This window comes from Trifolium pratense, linkage group LG7 (assembly GCF_020283565.1).
Source record: "Trifolium pratense cultivar HEN17-A07 linkage group LG7, ARS_RC_1.1, whole genome shotgun sequence".
NCBI classification, from domain to species: domain Eukaryota; kingdom Viridiplantae; phylum Streptophyta; class Magnoliopsida; order Fabales; family Fabaceae; genus Trifolium; species Trifolium pratense.
The window spans coordinates 36814135-36839405 of record NC_060065.1 but is presented as its reverse complement, the minus strand read 5'-3'; the positions used below and the strand labels follow the sequence as shown (position 1 = coordinate 36839405).

Here is a 25271-nt window from a genome sequence, read left to right as displayed (position 1 = left end):
TTGTTCAAGTAAGCACTTATTTGATTAAGCTAAAAATAAAAACATAAAAATTAAGCAAGTAGAGGGGGTGCAGAACGTAAGTCAGGCGGGTGCAGAAAACAAATACAGAAGTCCAGGCCCAAGCCCAGTCTATTTTCAAAAAAAAAAGTAGAAAGGAAGAAACGATTCCGTGCGGCGCCAGTCCATGGCGCGTGATACAGATCTCAGATGTCAGCCTTCTGATCCATCCGATGGCTAGGATTTAACAAATCAAAATAGATCTGAGCCTTTAGATCGTTTTATAATAATCTAACGGTCATGACTTAAAATTGGAGGGAGCCAATGAGACGTCGCCACGTCATCGTCTTCAACCTCCACCTTCTTCTTCCTCATGAAGAACATGAAGGGAAGCCATGAAAGCTTCAAAATACCTTCATGATCATAACAACAACAACACTAAATCTCAACCTAAAATTATGAGTGAGTATACCATTTTACTCGAAATTTAACGCTGATCATGAATCCATGCTTAGATTTCACAGTGGAGGTATAGATTTTAAAAAACGATTCAATCTTTAAAACCTAAAAAAATTGAAAACACTTATTTTAGCAAAATAAGCAAAATAAACGGTTGGAAAAGCTTGAGGACATGATTTGGAACATGAATCAATTCGAAACTTACTTAGTTTGACTTTTAATTCGAAACTTACTTACTTAGTTTGGGATTTTGAGATGATAACATGTTTCATCAAAATGTCTATAATCGGATGATTGTGATTAACTTATGCACCATACATAAGATTGACATTATGCATATTAACTTGTGCCCCTCAAAAGTTATTGCCCCTTGTTCCCATCGCTGATGTCAACAACACCCATGTGATCCTTATTTTCCCTTAAAGCCTCGCACACAATTAATCTCGCTCACCTAATTAATCTCATCAACTATACATGTCACAACTAACAAATATTCCAACCCTAACTCTATATATTATGTTACTTCATCACTTTACACACAAAAAAAAACTCTATAGATCTATCTTCTATTCTTCTTTGTCTTTCACTCTCAAGAATAACCCTCTGCCTACAAATACATATATTATTATTCCCTATTGTTCAACACCCTCATTCCTTTCCTCGCAAACATATTTTTTTTTTCTTTATTTCTTAATCTCACTTATCTTTCAATCCCTCTCTCTCTAGTTCAACTTCATCTCCCATTTCTATCCCGCTCACCCTGTTAAATCTTACTCTTTCTTCTCAAGTATGAAAGAACCTCCAGACGAGACCGAGATCACAACACCGGTTCAAGCTCCGGTAGGAGGCTCACCAACACATTTCTAGAATAACTTTGGGAATGGGCGGAATTGGTAAATAGGTAATAAATCTATTCATTTTTATTTTCCATTTCTAGATTTGTCTTCATCGATCTCTAGCTTAAATAATTTAGGAGTTGAAACCTCAGCAAAAATTAAAAATCTATGCAATTCCAAATTTCCCACTGCCACACTCCAATAAATAAACAAACAAATAAATGAAAGACTCACTCAAGTTTGGATCAAATTTTCTTAAAACTAAAATGAATAAATCAATATCAATATCGTTTTACAATTAGATTCTAGTTTTACTACTACTACCTCTAAGAAGTTAAAAATGAATAAATCAATACCAATTTCTTCTATCATTTGTAATGAATCTGTAATGATTGATTGAATGAGAAGTTTGCTGTAAAAAAAAAATGATAGATTACTCAACAGAAATAACAAAACTAGTTCTACCAATTCCTAAAATCATTTAAGCTTGCAATCTGCCTCAAACAAACCCTTTCTGTCTTCTTGGTCTCTGCGTTTTGCCCTAGATATAACTTTGATTCTTCCAACATAGAAGAGGTTTTTTATGAACACATCATATTGCTGTTTTAAGGATCATCCATATATACTACAGTCTTCATAGATCCTAACACACAATCAGAATGTTTATATTTAGAGTCGGAAAAGTAACAAAACTCGCGAACAAGAACTAAATAAAGAAAATTTACAAAAGCAACAATAAAGAAGAAGAAAAAGAGAGCTGCAAAACGTGAATGAGATAGAAGTATGAACAGGAGAGAAGAATAAATCCTCACCCTTTGAACGGACAAGCAAAATTATTGAATGGTTAGGTTGGAAGTACAAAATAGAAATATCTTTATGATGCACTTGAATGAAGAGTTACTAATGAAGCATAAACACCATCAGTAATCTTCATCAACACATCATGTGTTCCCTTTTCAGCAACCACCCCATTTTTAATTACTGCTATAGTATCAGCCCCTCGAATTGTTGTAAGACGGTGAGCCACCAGTGCCGGCTACTAGCATGTGCAGGGTGTGCTACGTAGCCGGGCCTCAGTTTTATCGGGGCCTCAACAAAAATTTATATGATAGTAGATCTTTGCAAAATTATGAAAAAAAATTATTCACAAAAATAAAATAAGAACTCAATATTTTTTTTAACCTGTCTTTGTTAAAAAATAATTTCAAAGGCCCAACTAAAATGGCTAAGCTTCCGGAAAAAACATAAAGTGAACAAAAAAAATACAATATGAAGATTTGTTTCGATGAATTTACTTCAAAAACTGCTATAGAAGTTAAGTGTTGAGCTTACGTAGTTAAAATGTATTTTATTGTGATTAATTAAAATATGAATATTTTGTATGTTAGTTATAAGGATGACAATTTTTTATGTCATTAATGTTATTTACAATTTAAATAAAAATTATTCTTTCTAAATTTTTTGCATTTTTTTTATTAAGGCTTCTATTCTTAATATTCAGAGCCGGGCCTCCAAATTGTCGGGACTGGCCCTGTGAGCCACCACTACAGTAGTTCTGTTCTGACTCGCTCTATCTAGAGCCTCTTGAACTATACGCTCGGACTCGGCATCAAGTGCACTTGTTGCCTCATCAAGCAAAAGTATTTTGGGGTTTTTCAGCATGGCTCTTGCAATAGCAATACGTTGCTTTTGTCCTCCTGACAATTGTGTTCCTCTTTCGCCAACTGATGTATCATAACCATTTGGAAGAGAACTTATGAAGCTGTGTGCATTGGCTGCATTAGCTGCTGCAATTATCTCGTCCTCAGTAGCATCTCCTTCTTTTCCGTATGCTATGTTGGCGTGAATACTGGCGCACATGAAGATTAAGGAGGTAACTTGTCGAGCGAAAATAATCGGCACTGTAGTAACCTTTGGAGGAACATTGCTAATGGCTCTGTACAAAGGTCCTAGTCCTACTGTTATTGTTGTGAGGTCATCCATTAGTCATGTTACACGCCAGCCTATGAATTACTCCCCCGGCGGGAAAGACTGGTGGATCATAGGGACATGTTTCCTCCTTATTGGTTGTGTCGGCTTTCCTGCCTTTTACATATTACAGGCCATAACATTAAGAAAGTATCCGACACCAATGTCTTTGGCTACTTGGGTTTGTTTCGTTAGCGCAATTCAAAACTTTGTGGTTCCATTTTTCGCTAAGCAACACAATTTTTCGCTGAGCGACACAACTCTCATGCTTGGTCTCTTGGTTGGGATACACGACTCTTTGCACCCACTTATGCGGTTAGTGTTGGATCTTTTTTTTTTATTTTCTGCATAGAAATTAAACTTGGTACCTCGGAGTTTAGAGAGTGCACGCACACACACTATATACCATATCATTGTGCTCTAACTACTTGCACTATTTGGACCCATCATAAGTATTGGTTCTTTGATTATTGTGCCAAATTTCCATCAAAGATTAAGTTTCATCAATTGTTTATTTTTCCTGTGATCTATTATTACAGGGGATAGTTGCATCAGGAGTCCAGTATTACATACAAGGTATAATCATCAAAAGTATGGGCCCTTTTATCGTAACTGCTTTTAATCCGGTGCGTATGATCATCGTAACCGCCTTAGCATGCATCATCCTCTCCGAGCAACTCTTTCTTGGAAGGTACTAATATTAAACCCATCGTTCATAAACATGATTTGTTTTGTTCTAAAGATTCGACAAAATTCACACACTAAATGTAAGAAATGAGGAATTGTAGGTTGGAACCCGCTCCAACATATCAAATGTTTCATGGCATTTTTGTTCAATTAAAGATTACCTAATTAATTTTATTAGCTCTCATTTTTGTCTTGAATTATTATGGTTACAGTATTATTGGAGCAATTGTGGTGGTTGTTGGGCTTTATCTAGTTGTGTGGGTTAAATCTAAAGAATACAAAGCTAGGAATGATATGCAACAATCACCTACAAAGGATAACACATTGCAAGACCAACAACAGTTACCAGTAACAGCTCCTACAAAAGAAAGTAGTGATATATAATAAAGCTCAATTGGTCATTCATGATGAAGAAAAATGTCACGGTTGTGACCAAAATTAAATGGACCTTGGTCTTTTTAATTTGACATTAACTAGAGTTACCATTTTCATTTAGAAGTATAGCACTGCTAAATAAGAGGTAATTGGTATGTAACAAAAAGTTGCTGGAAAATATACACTGCTCACTTTAGTTTTTCCAGTTCCTAATAATTAATAATCATAGTGTACAAAAGTCTGCATAATCCTTATAATCTGCATAAAAAAGCTAAACCAAAAATTTGCATAAGTGGTACATGACTATTACATAAAAAGCCATACAAAATTGTGAAGTCCTAATGTGTCAACCGGAGTTGATTGTGTCAACATGGCTTGAAGTTCAACATAGTTTTCCGTTTTAATAATTCATTTTGACAAAATTACATTAATGGAGTTATTTTTGTCAAAAAGTTTTTAATGCATCACCTTTTTTTTTTTTAACATATTTTAATAAAAAAACTACTAATGTATGTTGACTTTTTGAAAAGAATCTTATATTAAAAGACAAAGACAAGCGGAAGAGTCTAAAATAATACTCCATACTTTCACATAATACTTTCACATAGTTTTCCAACATCAACGCGTAGTGTTAGAGGACCATAACATTTGGTGGATCTCTTTAATCCAATTGTGAAAAAATATTCTGTATACAACATTTTGTAAGGCGATTAAATGTCAGCATTAACACATCCAAATAATGTTCTTACTCACATCGAAGAAATTGATGAAGTTTCATTAAGTGGTTGCAATCCATTCAACTGATGGGTCAAAACTTGGTAAACAAGTTACTGTGAAAAACTTTCTATTCACATGTGGTAGATCAGAAACAAAGGAATGAGAGAAGTGAAGTACAAAACTACAGAATTATACTTGTTTTAGCTTCTAGGATGTTTGTCAAACAATGGCCATGACCATTTTTCAAGTTGTGTGCAGTCAAAACCTATTTGAACCATCTAATCAAGATCCAATGGTCCGAATTTCAAGCTTTATTTTTTAGATTTAAAAGAGTAAATATTTCAATTGAAATCTACACCATCCGATCTTAATTAAACATTCTAGCTAGATGGGTTGATTGCATACTCTCACACTGCACACAACTCAAATCCATAATAGAGGGAATTCTCATTAAACTAATATCATACACAAATTTGCGACGACTACATCGTTACAATGATGTATTCTTGATTCTCATTTTGAAAGAAAATGCATGCACGTTATTGAGGACCTAAATCCACTACTGCAGTTAAAAAAACCCACAGTTTCATCTCAACCGTTAATTTAAGATTGGTCGGGTGAAATTACAGCTTCACTAAATTATAATTAAATAATCTCCACACTAAATTAAGATCAGACAGTTAAAATCAAGTACGACAACACGCAGTTACAACATGTAATCCAAGTTCCTTCATTGATTCTCAATCAACAATACATAAGCTACAAGCATTAAGAGAAAGGAATTGGAAAAAAGTTACAATCATCATCTTACTAAAGTTATTTCAACTCATAATCTCACTCAATTGAAATAGGAAACAAATTAGTTTTTGAAATCAGAACATCTTGCATCACGAAGGAGAAGTGAAGAACTGAATACTAATTTAGAAGAAACCAAATCAAACTCCAATAGATTATCTTCCAATTGATGTCCACCAATAACAACAGCTGTTTGTGGCTCTTTACCACCATCCACAAATCCAAGACATGCAACATTTTTATTCACCAAAACCATTGAATTATCACCAAATATTTTCCAATCCACACCTCTATCAAACACCAAATCAATTATAGGCACAGCAAATCCAGTATTAGTCCTATAAATAGTGTTTAAATCAAAACATGCTTCAAATGGTGCTACTGAGGCCACTTTCTTTATCTTATTATCAGAAGCTTTCTTAACAAAAGCTCTAACAAGTGGATTATATATTGAACTATGTAACACTGTAAAATTCTTCAATGTGGTGATTTTTGTTCCACCATTACCCTTATTGTCAATAGACAAAAGAGAAGACTTAAAGTTAAGAGTTTCACCACCAACTTTAATTGATTTCACATCTATAAAATACTCATAAGAAGCTTCACCTTGAGTAAATATTGGAGCAGTGCTAAAAGGGTTGATGATAAGAGGAATAGTAGTGAGTTCATACTTGGAAAAAAAAGTACTTTTTTGGGGTACCCCACCAATGAAGAGTCTACCAAGTTTAGAACTTGGTAAACAAAGAGCAAATTTGTTAGGAAGTTTTTTTGAAGATAATGAAAGTTGTTTTGGTAATGAAAGTTTTGTTCTTGCAAGGCCTAATATACCTTTACTATATTTTGGTAAGTTTTCAAGAGGAAAATTATTAGTAAATCCATCTGAGTCAGTGCACCCAGAAAGTATATTTGAGATTTTAGTGTTTGATATGAACAAAACATCATTGCCAGTGTCACCTGAAAAAATACCATCAACTAATGAGTTGATTATGTTAGCACCACATGTGTTATTTGTGCAACCTGGTTTGAAATGGCCATTGCAGCTAATGCAACCAGCATCATTAGAGCAAAGTTTGGAATTACAAGAGAGAGGAATGTAGGTTGAAGAATTATAGTTTTTGTTGCAATCATACCATAAGATTGGTCCTCCAAGATCAATGACTAGATTGAAATTGTGTTTAGGTGTTCCTATGTTAAGTGAAGTGGTGAAGAGATTGGTTAATGGATCTTTTTCAATTGGTAAGATGAATTGTGATGAGCAGGAAAATGAGAGAAGGGTTATTGTGAGAAGGGAGATAAGAGTAGCAAAAGAAGCCATCGTGACTTGTGAGCTTAATGGATGAGAGATTAATTGATGTGAAAGGTTCCTTTTTTATAAAAATGAAATGACTATGTGAACAAAATGAATAATGTGATATACTATTATTTATTCTTTTTTATTTATCCTTTTTTTATTTTTTTAATAGATCTTGCTAACATGTGAACTTATTATTTTATCAAAAATGCTAAACAGTGTCCTTGAAGTACTATTTAAGGATAAAAATATAGTAATATGATATTAGAATTTGTGGAGTCTAACTCTTCAAAAGTCTAAAAAGTATTATTTTTAATTTAAATTTTCTATTTTTTGTTTCCTTAATCAGTGTCCCGGTTAGCATGACCCTTCTTTTATAACAAAGATTAAATAAATTTTTGATCCATATAAATATCTCGAATTTTGTTTTTAATTACTATTAAAAAATTCAGTAACGTTTGGTCTCGACAATATTTTCTTTCACAATTTTTGATCTCTACTTTTAAATCAACTCTTGTGTACTTTCATATTTTTCATTGGTTTTTTGTATCCATGTTTAAACTATCTTAAGAATGTCTCCCACAAAAATTTAGAATTTTTTAAAGTAAGATAAATTATTTATGAATTTTTAAACACAAAAAATTAAAAATTCATATTTAATTATTCTATTGTAAAAAAAATAGGAGTAAATTTTTGTAAAATATATTAAACATGTCCGCGGAAAAATGATTTAAAATTTTGAATGATAATCACAAGTTAAATGAAAAGAGAGACAAAAAATTATGATAAAAATATTTGAGGATCAAAAGTTAATATATTTATAAGTACCAAAATATATTTAACCCTAATAATAATACTCCTACAATAATGTACTCTGAAAGTGACTTGTGAGTTGTGAATTTGCCTTCAACCAAGTTGCATATACCTTTCCTTTTTTTTGCCTTCAACCAAGTTGCATATCTTTCCTTTTTTTGCCTACAACCAAGTTTCATATATACCTATGGCACAGTTCATTCACATTTTGATCTTAAATGCCACCTAATTATTTATAGTTTGTCACCAACCATGTATTTACATATATGGGACCAAGTTTGAAGGTAGTGCATCCTTCTTAAGTGCATTCCATTTGAACGGTTTAATGTAAAATAGAATGGTTAAATTTAAAGCAAAATTAAGCCATTAGATTTGAAGAGGATCCATTCCCAGATTAATGACTCTTCTATACACGGTAACACGGTGATTCATTTCTTGTGATGCATGACATGACATAGTTTTGGTAATGAGTTTGAACAAGTGGATCCAGACATAGTTTTCAATAATGCCTCTTGGGTAGTAAAAACAAAGAGTGTCACGTGGTAATTTTTGGATAGGACATAAATGTGGCAGCTGTGTTTGCAGTTGTGGGTGGATAGGATAGAGTCTATTTTGCAGTCTTGATGAACATACAAATAAAAAAGCTCTTTTTTTCACCATATTTTTATCTAGTGGAGCAGATGTTCTGTTTGAATAAAAAATATTGTCCTCGCTTCTTTGAACGGTGAGGATGTTAGTTTAGTATTTTTAGGAAATGCATGAGGTTTTTCGGGAGGGCACGAAAAGTAAATCTTTTTGCTCAATATCCAATATAATGATACACAGACCCTCTTATGATCCACAACAAGCAAATCTCTGAACAATCTTTTGGAATTTTTTATTCCGGTTATTTAGACAGTAAAAATATTTGAAATATAAACTTGAAAAATGCATTTTAAATTCAGTCATGAGTTCGATTCTCAATCCCAAACAGTGCATATATAAAAATGTCCAGTAATATAAATAAGGGTTAAATATGTTTTTGCTCCTTATAATTTCCCAAAATTTTCGTTTTAGTTCCTGATGTTTGTTTTCACACTTTTTAGTCCTTGAAATTTCATCGGTCAATGTTTTTATTCCTTACTTTTCATTCAACTCGTGCGTATCATTTAAAATTTTTTTTTTTTTCTGCAGTCATGATTAGTACATTATATGAATATTTGTTACAAAAGTTTAAATTTTTTAACAAAAGATGAATTAAATATGAATTTTTTATTCTTTTGTACATAAAACTTCATAAACAATTCATCTTATGTTAAAAAATTCTAAATTTTTATCGGAGATGTTCTTATAATATTATAAACATGAATAGAAAAAATCATTCAAAAATGTGAAAGTATACACGAGTTGAATGAAAAGTAGGGACTAAAAACATTGACTAATGAAACTTCAGGGAGTAAAAAGTGTGAAAACAAACTTCAGGGACTAAAACGAAAATTCTGAGAAATTATAGGGACCAAAAACATATTTAACCCTATAAATAACCTTGCAACATCATGAAACTACATCGTTGCAGCATAAGTTGTACTATTTTTTTTTAATGGTTTTGAAGGTGAAACTTTTGAGGGGTGTATGGGATAGTAGGGATACCTTAAAATAAATAAACACCAAGGGATGGGCCTTTTTCTCACCAAAGTCCAGTATAAGAAGTTCACGGAAATCAAATCTCAAAAGGATGGGGCCTTATCCATTATCTATGAGAGTTCTCAGTTCCCCAAAGAATTAAAATTAAACCTCCAACTTCATAAATCATAATTTTTTTTGCTAGAAATAAATCATAATTTTTATATTTTTTTGTTATATAATCATAATAGAGTTTTAGTCCTATTAAATTGGCTTGTAGGGTAAAGTCTTTTTATTTTTTTGGAACAAAAGTAAAGTTCGTATTAACCTATAAACTCCTGTTTAAATCATCTCTCACCTAAGACTCTCTAACATGCCCTTTTGGTCACTCAATTATTGCAATCATGCAACTTTGATCCCCACTTTTTAAAGCGATATTGAGCCCTTAAATTTTTTTCTTTTATAATTTGGTAGTTTCGTTTAATTTTCTCCCAAATTTATGTTGAGATTCATTATTTATTCATGTGACTTTTCTTAATTTTTTTTTTTTTTACAACAGAAATGATAGAAACTTTCTTTAAAACTCTAATTTGTAATTTATGGAGTTCTTTATTTTAAATAGTTTTTTTTATACTTTATTTTGATTCCTTACTTAGTATCTCAATTGCATTTAGTCTTTTCTTTATATATATATATATATATATATATATATATATATATATATATATATATATATATATATATATATATATATATATATATATATATATATATATTCCTTACTTAGTATCTCAATCGCATTTAGTCTATTCTTTATATATATATATATATATATATATATATATATATATATATATATATAGTTATTAAACTTATCAAACATTGTTCCGGTGAACTTAACTCAGTTGGTAAAGACATCGCACTATATATATGTGCAGAAGTTATGATTCGAACCCCTGAACATTCTACTTATTCACTTTTAAGGTAAAATTTTTAGCCAATAAACTATTTAAAAAAAACCTATCAAACATTACCATAATTGTTTGTAAGAAATTAATCACAATTCGTGTGATACACAAAATAGAAAAGAAAAAAAACAAAACAATCTTGAAATGACAAGAGTGACAAGCTTGTTGGAAATTGCCTACTTAAGGGGAGGAATAAAAGAGAGTCCCACATGTAGGGCTCTACCTACTAACCTTGGATTGGAATTGGAATTGGAATTAAGATCAACAATTGATTGGAGACAAATTAGAAAGGAATGGGGGCCATTTCACGTGGTTTTACAAAAAAATTCTTCAAAGTATTTTGATAGTGATTGAGAGGTTTTCAATTTTTAAGAATTTCAAATGATAATAAAGATCTTGATCATATACAATGCATCACACTTATGCTCATTAACCTCACTTTCCATTTGATTGACTAGACATAAATTTGCCCTTAAATAAATCAAAATCAGCCTAATTTACCAAACATCATCTAAACATATATCATTAAATTAAATATTACAATAATTCTATATTTATTTTTACATCGCTTTCGATCACATACAAAACGAATTTGAATTCTCTCATGTAAAATAACTTGAGAGAGGTGATTTCATTGTCAAAATGCATTAATATTTCACTTATAAGGTTGATGGTGGTGCTGAAAGAAAACCTGTAAAAATGTTAGCACTCTGACACTTGAGAATGAGTATATTTAGGTGTGAGATTGCATGAGGATATATATAATAACCTTACTCTATTACGTGCGTGAGTGGAATTTAGAATAGTAAATTTCATGCAAGGGTCATTATCTTGCTATGGATATTGCAACATAAGAACGGTATATCCCTAGTTGAATATGGACGAATTGCATTGGACCTTAGAGTATATCGACCTTTCATGTATTGTGGACTTTAGTCTAGTCCAAAACAATTTTCATTGTTAAAACAAAAATATATATCAACAAATTTCAAAAAAATAAAATAAAATAGAACCTAACGAATATGTCAAGTGTGTGTATATCATGTGTTTACACATGATTTAGCAAAATTGATTATTCCACAATTATCAAGTAACAATAAAACCATGAACAATCAATATGAGAGTTTTTGGTGATTGTTTTTCTTTCCTTGAGAGTCATTTCATCTCATCGAAAGATATTTTTTGATAATGAATAACGAAAATATTTCAGTAATTACAATTTTACCTTAATTTATCTTCCAATAAAATATTTTGTATGCGTGAACATCACAAAGGAAGAAGAACAATCACTATATTTTCTTACGGAAATTAAAACTTTATTGATTTGGGCTCAATTAAGAGAGTGTGAAAATATAAAATGGACTAGGTTTTTTTTTTTTTAGTGTGGAGGTTTTTATATTTAAAAGTCAGATTAGACCCCACTTCACTATCTTCCTTTCAAAGTTGAGTACCTTTCATTGAAAATTAAAGGTCATAACCCTATATAAAAATCTCTGGCTGCAAGCAACAGAGGTGAATTGAATTAAAATTCCAAGAATCCAATATCACACAAGCAGACTTCTATGTACTAGATGAAATCAACCAAGAAATAGACTTGGATGAATGTCCCTATCATTTCAAATATTTCAAATAATGTGAGATTTTTAAGTATACCAGACCCTTGATTTCCCTAAACCTCGTCAATGGTTTGATCTAAAGTTCACTACATTGCTTATATTACGACTTTATATTTGAATTACCATTTTTTTAAGGTATTATTATATTTGAGTTTTGCGTAAGCCCTCACATAGTCACTTTTTGTAATTTATTTAAAACTTCAAAAGTATTTCGGTAGATTGAATAGTACGTGTGGATTCTTATATACCATCTTTAGTCTTAATTTTCAAACAATATGAGACTTTTGTGTACGTAACTAGAACCCCATAGTTGACGACGCTAAGGGACTAAATGGCTAAAGGGTATGCCAACCCTTTGGGTGGCCAATTTTTTGACCTTAAGCACCGTTTTTCCAAGGTATTGTCTGCAATGACCCTTCAATACCTCAAAATTTAATCTTTAGTAAAATAGCGTCTTAATGGTGATTGAAGAATGGATTGTTAAATTTTTTGGTTTAAGAGCTATATATAAATGGACACAGTGTCAGAAACTGACTCAGATGATTATATTTAATTATGTCATTTTCTCCAATTATTAGTACCAACGTGTGAGTGTATGTATCATATCCAGCGTCTGACATCTATGTCTCTGTCCGTGCTTTATAGTGTACGAGATCAGTAGCTCCGCAGCGGAGGGTAATGGACTAAGTGGACTAAAGGTCCTATCTGCCCTATTGTGTGACTTGGAATTACAAAAACACTGTGATCAACATTGATTATCAACCCAAGTCGCTGTTTAACATGAAGATAAAGGGGTGTTTATTCTCTAAGCATTTTTTGGCATAGAATTTTCAGTACTAAGAAGTTAAAAAGAAAGCATATCAATAGGACTCAAAAGACCGTGCAAAGATGTAACGTTAGTGACTAGACATACATTTTTAAAATTTTTTGCTTGGATTTTTTGTTGTTGTTGATGTTGCTTGGTTTTGATATTTTAGCTTTTGCTTTACCTTACAATATAGGCTGAAAAGATTGCAGAGAAATATGATAAAAACATGGTAAGGACAACTTTAGGTCCGACAAACAAACATTGAATATATTTGAGAATGTCACCACCTTACTCTGCTTACATTCTACACCTTTGATGTCTCTTTCAAAAAGTGGATTCTTTTCCTTAAATTAGTCAGATTATTATTCAGTGCTAATTTCAATTTTAGTCACCAAAACTGAAAATATGAGTAAGATGTAAGAAAACCACACATTGTAACAATATATTTTTGTGTTGGAACAACAAATAGGTTCAAAGCAAACATGGAAAACACTATTTGATCATGGAATTTGGTCAAGTGTGCTCATTGTTAGATGAAGAGGGGTAGTCGAGAGATCATCCATATTAAACTCAAAAGAGCAACTGCATAAGTGAGTTGGATGTCACATTTTCACCCAAAATCTTAAGATATTAAGTTTATGGATTTGATCTTACCTTTGTGATGGATTTCAAACAATGAGTCGGTCAACCCTTTGTGTTGGATCATGAGCAGGCAGCCAAATGATTATTTAACGTTGGACTTAAGAGCAACTGCACAAGTGAGTTGACACCACATCTTCACCAAAAACATTAAGACATTAGGGAATAAACTGTCAAATACTCCCCTGAAATTTTAAAAATCGTCAAATACCCCCTGAAATTTGGAAATAGGCAAATACCCCAGTGAAATTATAAAAAGTCAATCAAATTTCCCCCAAACGTGGACTCTGACCGGTGGTGTCAGGGGGCAATTTGATTGATTTTTTATAATTTCAGAGGGGTACTTGCCTATTTCCAAATTTCAGTGGAGTGTTTGATGAATTTTAAAATTTCAAAGAGTATTTGACAGTTGATTCAGACATTAGGATCATGGGTCTTCAATCTCATTGATAAATTTTAGGCTTAATTAATAAAATGGTCCCTTAAAGATATTTTTGGTTTCAGATTGGTCCCTTAAAGAAAAAAAGGTCCAAATAGGTCCCTTAAAGAAAAAAAAGTCCGAATAGGTCACTTAAAGACATCTCCGTTAATCAGTTTGGTCCCTAAAAAGAGGTCTAAATAGGACCAAACTGATTAACGGATATGTCTTTAAGGGACCTATTCGGACCTTTTTTTCTTTAAGGGACCTATTTAGACCTTTTTTTCTTTAAGGGATCAATATGAAACCAAAAATATCTTTAAGGGACCATTTTATTAATTAAGCCTAAATTTTATAATGTGATTCACACTTGTCATAACACTCATGTCTCAAACTACAAAACAACTGTCTTTCTATTATCGTTTAAAGTTTAGGATTTACCTATAGTATAATTGATCACTTGTGCCTAAATTAGCTCTCTCAACTCCAAATTTTCTCTTGCAGCAAATTTAATTTAGGATATGCATGAGATTGTGGCTATAACATGCATCACATTTGATTGATAAGCATAGATTGTTGGTAAAACTTTTATTCCTTAGGATATGAATAGGCTCATCATAAAAAGGACAAAATCAGCAACCACGTACAAGTACTGGACCATACATAGATATCTTGTATCATATATATTGGTCTTTCTTTTCGGTGTCTTGTACCCCTTTCTTCTTTTACATTAATACTATGTACTAGGATTTTCTTTTTTCTGGTACTCTGCAGGTGTTTCTTTTTGTCCTAAATCAAAGCTTTACTATTTTCAAAATCTCATGTATTTTCAAAATAATTTAAATAAGATAATCATTTTATTAATATATTTTCTAAAGGCTTCATTTTAGAATTTGTCTCAAGCCTCTATATGTGTTGAGCCGGCCCTGAACACTTCGATTTAGAGAAGGAGCATACGAGAAGAAACAAGGAGATCGCAAAAGCGGTGGTCTAAGTGATCAATCTTTTGTTTTTCACCATTAGTTTTCGGTCCACCAGACCGTGAGTCAATTATGACATCAAGCAGTTTCAACTCCCTCCTTATTGTAGTTGCGGAGGATCGAACTGTGGTCTTTCTTAGTTCCTAACAAGTTCAGCGGCAATCACCACTGAACCAACTAATATTGTGAACAAATGCAATTGTAAAAAAATAAAACAATTGAATCCAAACCACATAGGTTTAACATTAAGCAGGTAGCTGCACACTAAATAAAGGTTGGAAAATATGATCAAGTTGTAATAATTTGGTACATAAAGGAAACATAAAAGAGAAAACAAAGAACATATGTATTGTCCTGTTAATAATCTGACACAATTAAAGCGTTGAATCATCTTCTCTATTGAATATGCTTTTCAGCAGAGATACACCTTCAGCGACATGGAATTGTACTAATAGATATCACTTTTGTATCAAATGGTTGCTTGAATAATGTTGGCCATTATTGTACCCTTAAATCTGACATACGTAAAGAGCTGAAAATTCATAAACAGAGTGCAATGGAGTAAATAAATTCTACGGTCTAGAAATTTTAAAAATGTGAGACTCAAATACAATATTAATGGTAATAATCATGTGAAAGTAATGTACAAACTACAAATAATATTATAGCAAAATGTATATAAACACACAAAATTTGTACTAGTATATGTATTGAAAACTAGTTTACATTATATCAAAGAAAAAAGAAAAAAGAAAAAAAAAACCTAGTTTACAAGTGGATAGTGGAACTCCCAATAGACATTTCGTCAAAAAAAAAAAAGTAGACATTTTATTGTTATGTTTGAATGTTTGAGTACATAAGAAGATAATAAATTACAAGGTATAAGCCCAAATAAGAAGAGCGATTATAACATAATTAATTAAACGAGAAGTGTTGACTCCCAAAATATTAGTAGAAAATAAATTTTTAATATGACTAAGACACGATTCAAAATAGGCTATATTGCAATCTAACATGCAACTCATGTTTTACAATACATCTGCACACTAGTTTGTTTCACGAAACCTCCCACACTCGCCATCCAACAACTCGTAATACTTTTCACCAGCGAGAAACCCATAGAACTACTAGTCACACCGGTCTTAATAACCTTCACAACTAATATTGAATCAACGTTCTATTCGACCTTTCAAGACCCCACACCTCCACCACAAAAATACTACCAACACGGCAACACCAACAAATTTAGCAAAGTTATCAAACCAATTACCTCAATAATCTCTAACGAGACCACCACACCCCGCCAACCTCTCACCTTTACTAGATACATTTGAGTTCACCTTCACCCACCCTTCCTCCGGCTGCTTAAATCGGTATAAATTATTGACTCTCAAAAGATTAATTGATTACTATAAACACAACTAACTCGATTAGTGGACTAAATTGTGCTTACTCATAATATGATTCTAAATCAAGTGAGACTTGGACTATACGCACTAAAGCACCAATAATTATTTTTTCTTTGTTTTTTTGATAATGAAAGCACCAATAATTCTGATTGGCTTCCTAGAATTAGACAAAATATGAGATTACTAGGGTCTTAGTTTCTAGCTAGCGTCACCAAGTCTTATAATGCCTATTTTGAAAATGATGATCAATGATGCGACACAATATTAATAATTAACTAGTATATGCATTTTTCTTCTTCCCCCACCAAAATAAAACAAAAAACATAAAGCAAATCATTAAATCATTTTCTTTCAAAAGAAAAATCACAATATTATTTTTTAATAGTAAAATTATATTAGACAATTCTATTAGATAAAAAAGTGAACAAAGAGTTTACCAAAAAAAAAATATATTAAATAGATAACCAAAAGAGTACAAAAAATACAAGGAGTACTCAAAATTTTACAACAAAATATGTTTTATCACCCACTCGAAATAAGTACAAGAATGACTTGAGGTGTTATTAAGCTTATTTTTTTGAATATATACATACACAAATAATTGTAATAATATAGGTAAAAAGTGGAAATACAAATATTAGAAAGAATTTGAAAACGGGGAGCAAAAGCACCTTCCTATAGGGCCCATAACATGTCCTCTCAAAAGACCAATAGATGTTATTTTCATCTTTTTCCACTACACTCACAAATTCTTTCACCACCTCCATTATACCTCTCCTTCCCACGACATCTATTAATCTCAACTTTCACCCTCATATCACAAACTAATAATTAATTAATTATTAATTACACTATTTACTTACCATGTCCAGTTCAATGCAAAACGGTACCGTTCAAGGCTCATCTTCATCGTCACGGCCCAACGGCGCCGATCAACAACCAACTGTGGTAGCTCCGTTGAGCCGTTACGAGTCACAGAAGAAACGTGATTGGAACACTTTTGGTCAATACTTAAGGAACCAAACACCACCAGTTTCTTTGTCTCAGTGCAACTTCAACCATGTGCTTGAGTTTCTACGTTACTTAGATCAATTTGGAAAAACTAAGGTTCACTTGCACGGTTGCATCTTTTTCGGACAACCCGATCCACCGGCACCTTGCACTTGTCCTTTGAGACAAGCTTGGGGAAGTCTTGATGCACTCATCGGACGGCTTAGAGCCGCTTACGAAGAACATGGTGGATCGCCGGAGAATAACCCATTTGGAACCGGAGCTATTCGTGTTTACCTTCGTGAAGTTAAGGAGTGTCAATCAAAGGCTAGAGGGATTCCATACACAAAGAAAAAGAAGAAGAGAAGTCAAATTAAGGGAACTCACAATAATACTTCCAAGTCCTTCAAGCAATTAGCTTCTTGAGATTCATGGTAAATTTTTCATATCAATTAAATTAATAAGTATTTTTTTTTTTTGGGTGAAATTACTAAGTATTTACATGTCGTGTTAGTTATATATATGCCTTTAGCTTGATTTTAATTAATGTATTTTTCTTTCTTTCTAAAAAAAAATTCAAAAAAAGAAACTTATACGATGATTAATATTGTGTGTTTTTGGCTTAAAAAAAATATTGTGTGTTTTTAATGGCAAAATATATTAATAAAAGAGAGATTAACAAGGTTGTAACCAAAAAAAGAGAGATTAATAAGGTCATCAATATAATTTATGTAATAGTTGATAAGGTATATGGTTGAGAATTTTGAAGCCATTTTTTGACTTTAGGGTAAAAAATTGGGAGTATACAAAACCCTAGTGGCAGAATACAAACCCTAAATTCCCATTGTCAATTGAGAAATACTAGTATAATAAATTGTTGGTGTATAGAATAATTTATTGGTTAAAAAATTTAAGAATAATCTAAGGGAGGATACCTTCTCTTTTTTGTGACTCCTTCTCTTTCTCTCTCTCCTATCATTCAAGACATAATTATATTTTCTAATTAAATACTCCCTCAGGTGCCTATACTTTATGCCAATTTTGGGCCTATTTTTGATTCTCTAAGATTTCTTATGCTCCCCATGGTCATGTGACCTTCATATATAATCCTTATACGTTGCATGTGATTCATATACAAATTTACGTAGAACCCAAAATATACTTTGGATTTCATGTATTTAAACGAACATATACATGTTTTATTTAATAACTTAGTGCTTCTTTAAGACCATTAATGACAACATTAGAGACAAAGGTTCAAAAGTTAGTTGGTAATTTGTCCCTATTCTATAAGTTTGCCATATTTTAGAATGTTTGTATATATAATCTAACCATTTAGTGTGTGTGAGAAGAGATTATATAATATATAGTGGCCTTGGACGTTTCCTTTTTTGTTGTCTATTGATCATTAGATTGTCTCTATAGGCAAAAAAAGGGAAGCATAGACAAATAGATCGAACATGTTAACCTACCAAAAATGTTCATGTAGGTGGACATTTCTAGTTGGATTTAATTGATATGCACCGACGGTGTAAAATAATTTTACACTGTCAACCAATACCAACCATGTTTTCCGCCACATCACCCCACTCCACCCCACTTTCTTGATATGACATGACAAAATAATGGTTTTTTATTGGACGATTGTGCAAAACTATTTTACACCGTCGGTGCATATCAATTAAACTCTTTCTAGTTTATATATGTAGGTGTACATCTTGAATAATGTATCTATTTTCAGAAAGAGTTTAATTGTTGTGTACCATCGGTGTAAATTTTTTTACACATACATTGAATGACGTGTTGCCACATCATTTAATGAATATGACACATCATGTATTTTTAATTATCATACATGATGTGTCGTTATATTATTGGATGCATGTGCAAAATAACTTTACACCGATGATACATATAAATTAAATTCTTTCGGAAAGAGTTTGGGTTGAAACTAAATTCACAAAAACTATTAGTTGCTTGGTGTGTTTAAATTAATTTATTTTATTGTGTCGGTATAGTCTCTCCATGTTTTGCTGTCTAAGTAATTTTCAACTTAATTTTGTCCATTAATTTAAAAGTCAACATTCATCTAAGGGAACTTCAATTCCCTACAACCTTAAGATACAACCCACAAAATTTAAACATTATTCATAAAAACACAATGATCATATTTTGCGCTCCTCCAAATACAAGACACATATACGTGATCCAATGTCACACTTCAGATGTTAAGAGTCTTATATTCGATGATATATAATGTGGTAAAAGTATATTATTATTAACATTACATTTCAAATACTTAAAAGTTAAGTTGTAATCGTACTTGGTTATTTATAGATGTTTGAAGATATTTTCTGAATCAGAATAACCTAATTTTTTTTTTTTACTTAAAGAATAATATAGGTTTTTATTTGAATAAGTTCTACATTACATTTTTTATATACTTCCATCTAGAGATGTTTCTATATTTCCCACTCTATCTTGATTTCCTCGTGTATTTTTGTTTGTACTTTTGGTCTCTTTTCGTGCTACTTATGGTGTGTTGGTCTTGTGTTATCTAATAAAAAAAATTGATTATAAAAATATCATATCTTGTTTGAATAATACAATGCCATTTATATTATTATTTACAATAATATTCTAAAAATATGTATATCAATTTTGACATTTTGGTTTTATGCATATTTCAAAAATTCTAAACATAGTACGTAGTTGCTCATACATTGATCTTGAAAAATTATCTCCTTGAATTGTATGTCATGTCGAAGATTTATGATAGAGATCATATTCTTGCTCTTTAATTAGTGGTTTGTTAGTCTCCTTGTCAGTCTTAATGAAGAATTGTAACCATGGATCACTCTTGCTCTTTAGTTTGCTGTAAGCCTCTTTGTTGGTCTTGTTGAAGACTTTTTTATCAAAGAGATTATTCCATGTTCTTTGCGGTTGCTTTTATTTTTCTAGCTAAACTTGTAATCAAGTTTGAGCCATAGAGACTAACAATGAGTATCTCATCCTTCTTTCCATATTTAACAAACAAAGTGTGCTCATAGGGACATTTCACAAATTTTTCAGAACTGAAATAAGCTTCAATCTTACTATACCAAGCTCTAGGGGCTTGCTTCAATCCATACAGAGCCTTTTTCAATTTGTACACCATGTTCTTGTTGCCATTACTATACCCCTCAGGTTGAACCACATATATGTCCTCAGTCAAATCTCCATGCAAAAAAGCACTCTTCACATCTAACTGAAACACATTCCATCTGTTGTTAGCTGCAAGAGCCAGTATAGCTCTGATTGTATCCCATCTAGCCACAGGTGCAAACACCTCATTGTAGTCAATGCCTTGTTTCTGAGTGTAGCATTTAGCCACCAACCTTGCTTTGTACTTTTCAATCTCACCCTTTTCATTAAATTTTGTTTTAAAGATCCATTTCACACCAATGGCATTGCATCCATCTGGTAACAAAGTGAGCTCCCAGGTGTTGTTTCTTTTGATTGAATCCATCTCAGCATCCATAGCAGCCCTCCAAACATCAAGTTTCATTGCTTCATCATAAGTGTTGGGATCTTTACCAGTGCTATAGATGGCTAGATTATGAAGTTCTCTTTCTTCTTCTGCTTCTCTTCCAGTTACATATATGTCAAGACTCCTTGGTGGTTTTCTGATTCTAGGAGGAAGCTGTGTTACTCCATCACTATTACCTTCACTATCACTGGTGTTATTACTTATAATCATGTCATCATCTTCACTGTTGCCTGCTGCATTTACATCACCTTCATTGACTGGCTCAATTGGAATATCTTCATGAACTGAATCATCTTCTGCTTCATCATTGGACCAGTCATCATTATCTGTACTTTGTGTCTGTGATAGCTTGTTCCATTCCCATCCTTTTGACTCTTCAAACACAACATCTCTGCTAGTGATTATTTTCTTGTCAATTGGATCATAGAGTTTATAGGCCTTGGATACATCACTTACTCCCAGCAAAACACATTTCTTGCTTTTGCTGTCAAGCTTCTTTCTTTGACTGTCAGGTATGTGAACATGAGCTAGACAACCAAACACTCTAAAGTGATTTACTGATGGTTTTCTACCACTCCAAGCCTCTTCAGGTGTCATGTCTTTAACACTAAAAGTAGGGCTCCTGTTCATAAGATATGTTGCCCAGTTGACTGCTTCAGGCCAAAATGACTTAGGTACCTTTCTAGCACTGATCATACTTCTTACAATATTTAGAATGGTCCTATTCTTTCTTTCAGACACACCATTTTGCTGTGGTGTGTATGCAGCAGTCAATTGCCTCTTTATCCCTTCATTGCTGCAGAAATCATTGAATTCATTAGAGGTGTATTCTCCTCCTCTATCAGATCTAAGGCATAAGATAGGACAACCAGCTTCTTTTTCTACCAATGCTTTAAAACTTTTGAAAACTTCAAATGCAGCAGATTTCTCTTTTAACATGTAACACCAAGTCTTTCTACTAAAGTCATCTGTGAATGTCATAAAATACCTGCATCCACCATTGGATTGAGGTGATATAGGCCCACAGATGTCAGAGTGAATGAGCTCAAGCTTCACACTAGCTCTCCAATTGGCTTGTTTAGGGATGATGTCTCTGTGTTGCTTACCAGTCAAGCAATCACTACAATTCTCATCAGAGTCTTCTAACTCAGGTAGACCTCTCACCATTTGCTTCTTAGACAAGGTATTGAGCCCTTTAAAACTCAAGTGGCCATATCTATCATGCCATAGCTGGGTGCTTTCTTGCTTGGCAGTTTGCAGACACATAGGCATTATAACAGGTGCAGAGATCACATACATTCTATTCTTAGACATGTGTGAAGTGAACAATAAGCCTCTATCATCATGATACACCTTACATTCATCATTCTTAAACACCACTGAAACTTGTTTTTGCTGTATCTGACCAATACTCAGAAGATTGGTCTTCAAACCAGGCACATAATATACATTGCTAATCACATGAACAATGTTATTAATGCTGAGTTTGATGTTGCCTTTCCCTTTCACAGGCATCTTTGAATCATCCCCCAACTTCACAGAGTCACTATAACTATCATCAAAATTAAACAGCCATTCTTTGTGTCCTATCATATGATTACTACAACCAGAATCTAGAAACCAATTTTCAGATTTTCCAATTGTATCAGAGAATTGCTGTTCAGTTTTAGCCATAAGCAATAATTCTTCATTACCATCATAAAATTCAGCATAGTTGGCATTACCTTCCCAATCTGGACATTCAGATTGATAGTGACCTAGCTTGTGACAGTTGTAGCATTCAACCATCTCTTTGCTTTGTCTACCTCTTCCTCGACCTCTATTGGAATTTCTTCCTCTCCCTCTACCAGATCCAGATCCTCTTCCTTGTGAAACTTTCAAAGCTTGTTCTTCTGTGTTCACTTGTGATTTTGCTGAAGGTTTCTTCATCCTTCCTTCATGCACAATTAGACTACTCTGCAATTCATCAATTGACATTGTAGTTACATCATTGGATTCCACAATTGAACACACCACATAATCAAACTTTGTCACCATGGATCTCAGGATCTTTTCAACAATTGCAACTTCTTGCAATCTTTCACCTTGTGCAGACATTCTATTTGCAATAGCTAGGGTTCTTGAAAAGTAATCTTCCACAGATTCTCCTTCCTTCATTTCAAGAACCTCAAACTCTCTCTTCAGAGCTTGCAGCTGAGCTCTCTTTACCTTTGTAGAACCTTGATACTTTCTTCTCATCGCATCCCAAATACTTTTGGAGGAATTACGATCAAGAATCGTATCAAGAATGGAACGATCGATTGAAACAAGTAATTCTTCACCTTCAAATCCTTCAGCTTGCTAGCATTAGCAGCTTGAATTTCTTCAGCTGTGGCGTTTGCAGGTGCCACCGTGACTCCATCTTCAATTGAGGACCAAAGTTCTTTGGAACGAATGAGATTCTCCATGAGCATTGACCAACGGTCATAATGTCCATCAAACTTTGGAACACGAGACTGTGAGTGTTTGGATTCATCCATTAATGGATCAAGGAAGAAGCTTGAAGAAGAAGCTTGAAGATGAAGAAGAAGCTCGCGCGAAAAAAAACGGTTATAACGGTTTTGTTCTTGATAAAACTGCAGTTTTCTCTCTTTCCTCAGGTTTAGATCTTTTAGGCTCTAGATACCACTTGTTAATTGCAAAGTGGAATCTCTCATCTTATTCATCATAGGCAATGCCTTATATAGGCTTATTTACAACTCAATTGTTTAGACTAGCAAATTGGCCAAGCCAAGCCTAAGCCCAACAGCAGGCCAGGCCAGCCTTGCGCGCGCGCCTGCAACATGCTGCTTGCTGCACAAGCCAAGCCACACAACACTAAGCCTAAGCACATAAGCCTATTCCTAACAGTAATCAAGTTTGAGCCATACTTAGGCCATAATCTATGTTTGTAGGTTCATGATCCAAAAGATATACATCTATTGGGTTTTCATATATATCACCTTGCTTATAAACCATTTTAGTCTCACTATTTTATATGGCATGGAATTCTATTATAAAAAACAACCCTACAGCAATACTATATACTCCATCCTAGAGCATGTCATATTGATCTTTTCATGACTAGTGAAAATACTTCACATTAAAGAAATAAACTATAAATAGAAAAATTCAACATTTTATATTGTACAAAGAATAGCTTGATGTACTAAATATTCATTCTCCTCAATTTAATTGATGAATGAGAATAATTTATTTTATTTTTTGGTCAAGGTACTAGTCAGAATTTTACCCATTAAGGTAAATAAAATAAGTGGAGAATTTCAACTTCGAATATTGGCTCTTGCATATTGCAATATTTCTACTAATTGTGTTATGTTCACGGGGACATGCATGAATGAGAATAATTTTAGGTGAGACCTATTCTACCCCTTGATAATTTGGGGGTATAATTTGCATGTGATTCCCATAACTAACTTGTAACCAACTTTTATTTCATATATATATATGACTTGTTCTTATTGGTTGATGTGTAATAATACTCCCAAATTATAAAGGGGGTTTAGAAAGAAAAAAAAAAACATAATTTTATTACTATACATCATTATATTTCAGATGAAATTTTAACATCCTCTGACTTCTCACTATATGTTTGATTAATATCTTTGCATTCAGGGCTACAAGAATGACTTACTAGGATTGGGAATGTAACTTGCCAAGGAGAACTACAAGTATCATCTGCACTTCATCTGCTGAAAATTAATCACAAGAAAATATTGATGGATCCCAATTTGTAAAACAGAACATCAAAATAATCTTTTTGAAGCAAGTTAATTTGTTCTGAGTAAGTCTTATATATATATATATATATATATATATATATGTATAACAACCTTGTAAGTTTATCACATATTAGACCTCATCTTCAAATTAGCTAGCTAGAAATGGTAAGAATGCTGCTTATAGTTTTACAGGTATGGTATTACTACTGCTTATAGTTTTATAGCGTATATGCTTGTATAATCATAAGCTCGTATGATTAAAGTAGGGCTGCTCAGTAACAATCTTTCTTCTCACAAGTTTAAGGTGTTCTTTTTATTAATTTATAGCGTTTGCATTTCAGCATATAGTGTATATTTATTATCATCATAATTAAAAAAAATTAAATATTAATTAAAAATATCTTGATCCTCCGGTTTCTTTTTAAAAAGGTATATTATATTTAAATATATAAATAAAAGTGTAGGTTAAACGTAACTAAAAGTATATTTAAACGTTCTTCCCATAAGTCATAGCTCAACTGATAAAATGCCGAAATTGTTAGGCCTAACATCGTGACTCGGGTTTAAACCCGGGATCACATAATTATATGTGAGTTTAATTTTAGTGGATTAC

The 25271-nt window shown here is 32.6% G+C and overlaps 2 protein-coding genes and 1 pseudogene across 2 annotated transcripts; 2 read left to right on the top strand and 1 right to left on the bottom strand.

Moving 5' to 3' along the window:
* Positions 1 to 3004: 3004 nt before the first annotated feature.
* Positions 3005 to 4529, top strand: LOC123899688 (annotated as a pseudogene).
* Positions 4530 to 5745: 1216 nt separating this feature from the next.
* On the bottom strand, positions 5746 to 7218 carry LOC123899687 (probable aspartic proteinase GIP2). The gene has a single exon (XM_045950900.1). The coding sequence runs from the start codon at positions 7147 to 7149 to the stop codon at positions 5899 to 5901; it is 1251 nt and encodes a 416-aa protein (XP_045806856.1). The 5' UTR covers positions 7150 to 7218; the 3' UTR covers positions 5746 to 5898.
* A 9890-nt stretch (positions 7219 to 17108) lies between these two features.
* On the top strand, positions 17109 to 24850 carry LOC123899980 (protein LIGHT-DEPENDENT SHORT HYPOCOTYLS 10-like). Its single transcript, XM_045951257.1, has 2 exons — positions 17109 to 17802; positions 24552 to 24850. Exon 1 carries the CDS (start codon positions 17243 to 17245, stop codon positions 17792 to 17794), a length of 552 nt encoding a protein of 183 aa, XP_045807213.1. The 5' UTR covers positions 17109 to 17242; the 3' UTR covers positions 17795 to 17802; positions 24552 to 24850.
* Positions 24851 to 25271: the final 421 nt, after the last annotated feature.

What these genes read in the sequence shown, in the direction of transcription:
- LOC123899687 (XM_045950900.1), bottom strand. Translation starts at nt 7,149, where the DNA reads ATGGCTTCTTTTGCTACTCTTATCTCCCTTCTCACAATAACCCTTCTC.
- LOC123899980 (XM_045951257.1), top strand. Translation starts at nt 17,243, where the DNA reads ATGTCCAGTTCAATGCAAAACGGTACCGTTCAAGGCTCATCTTCATCG.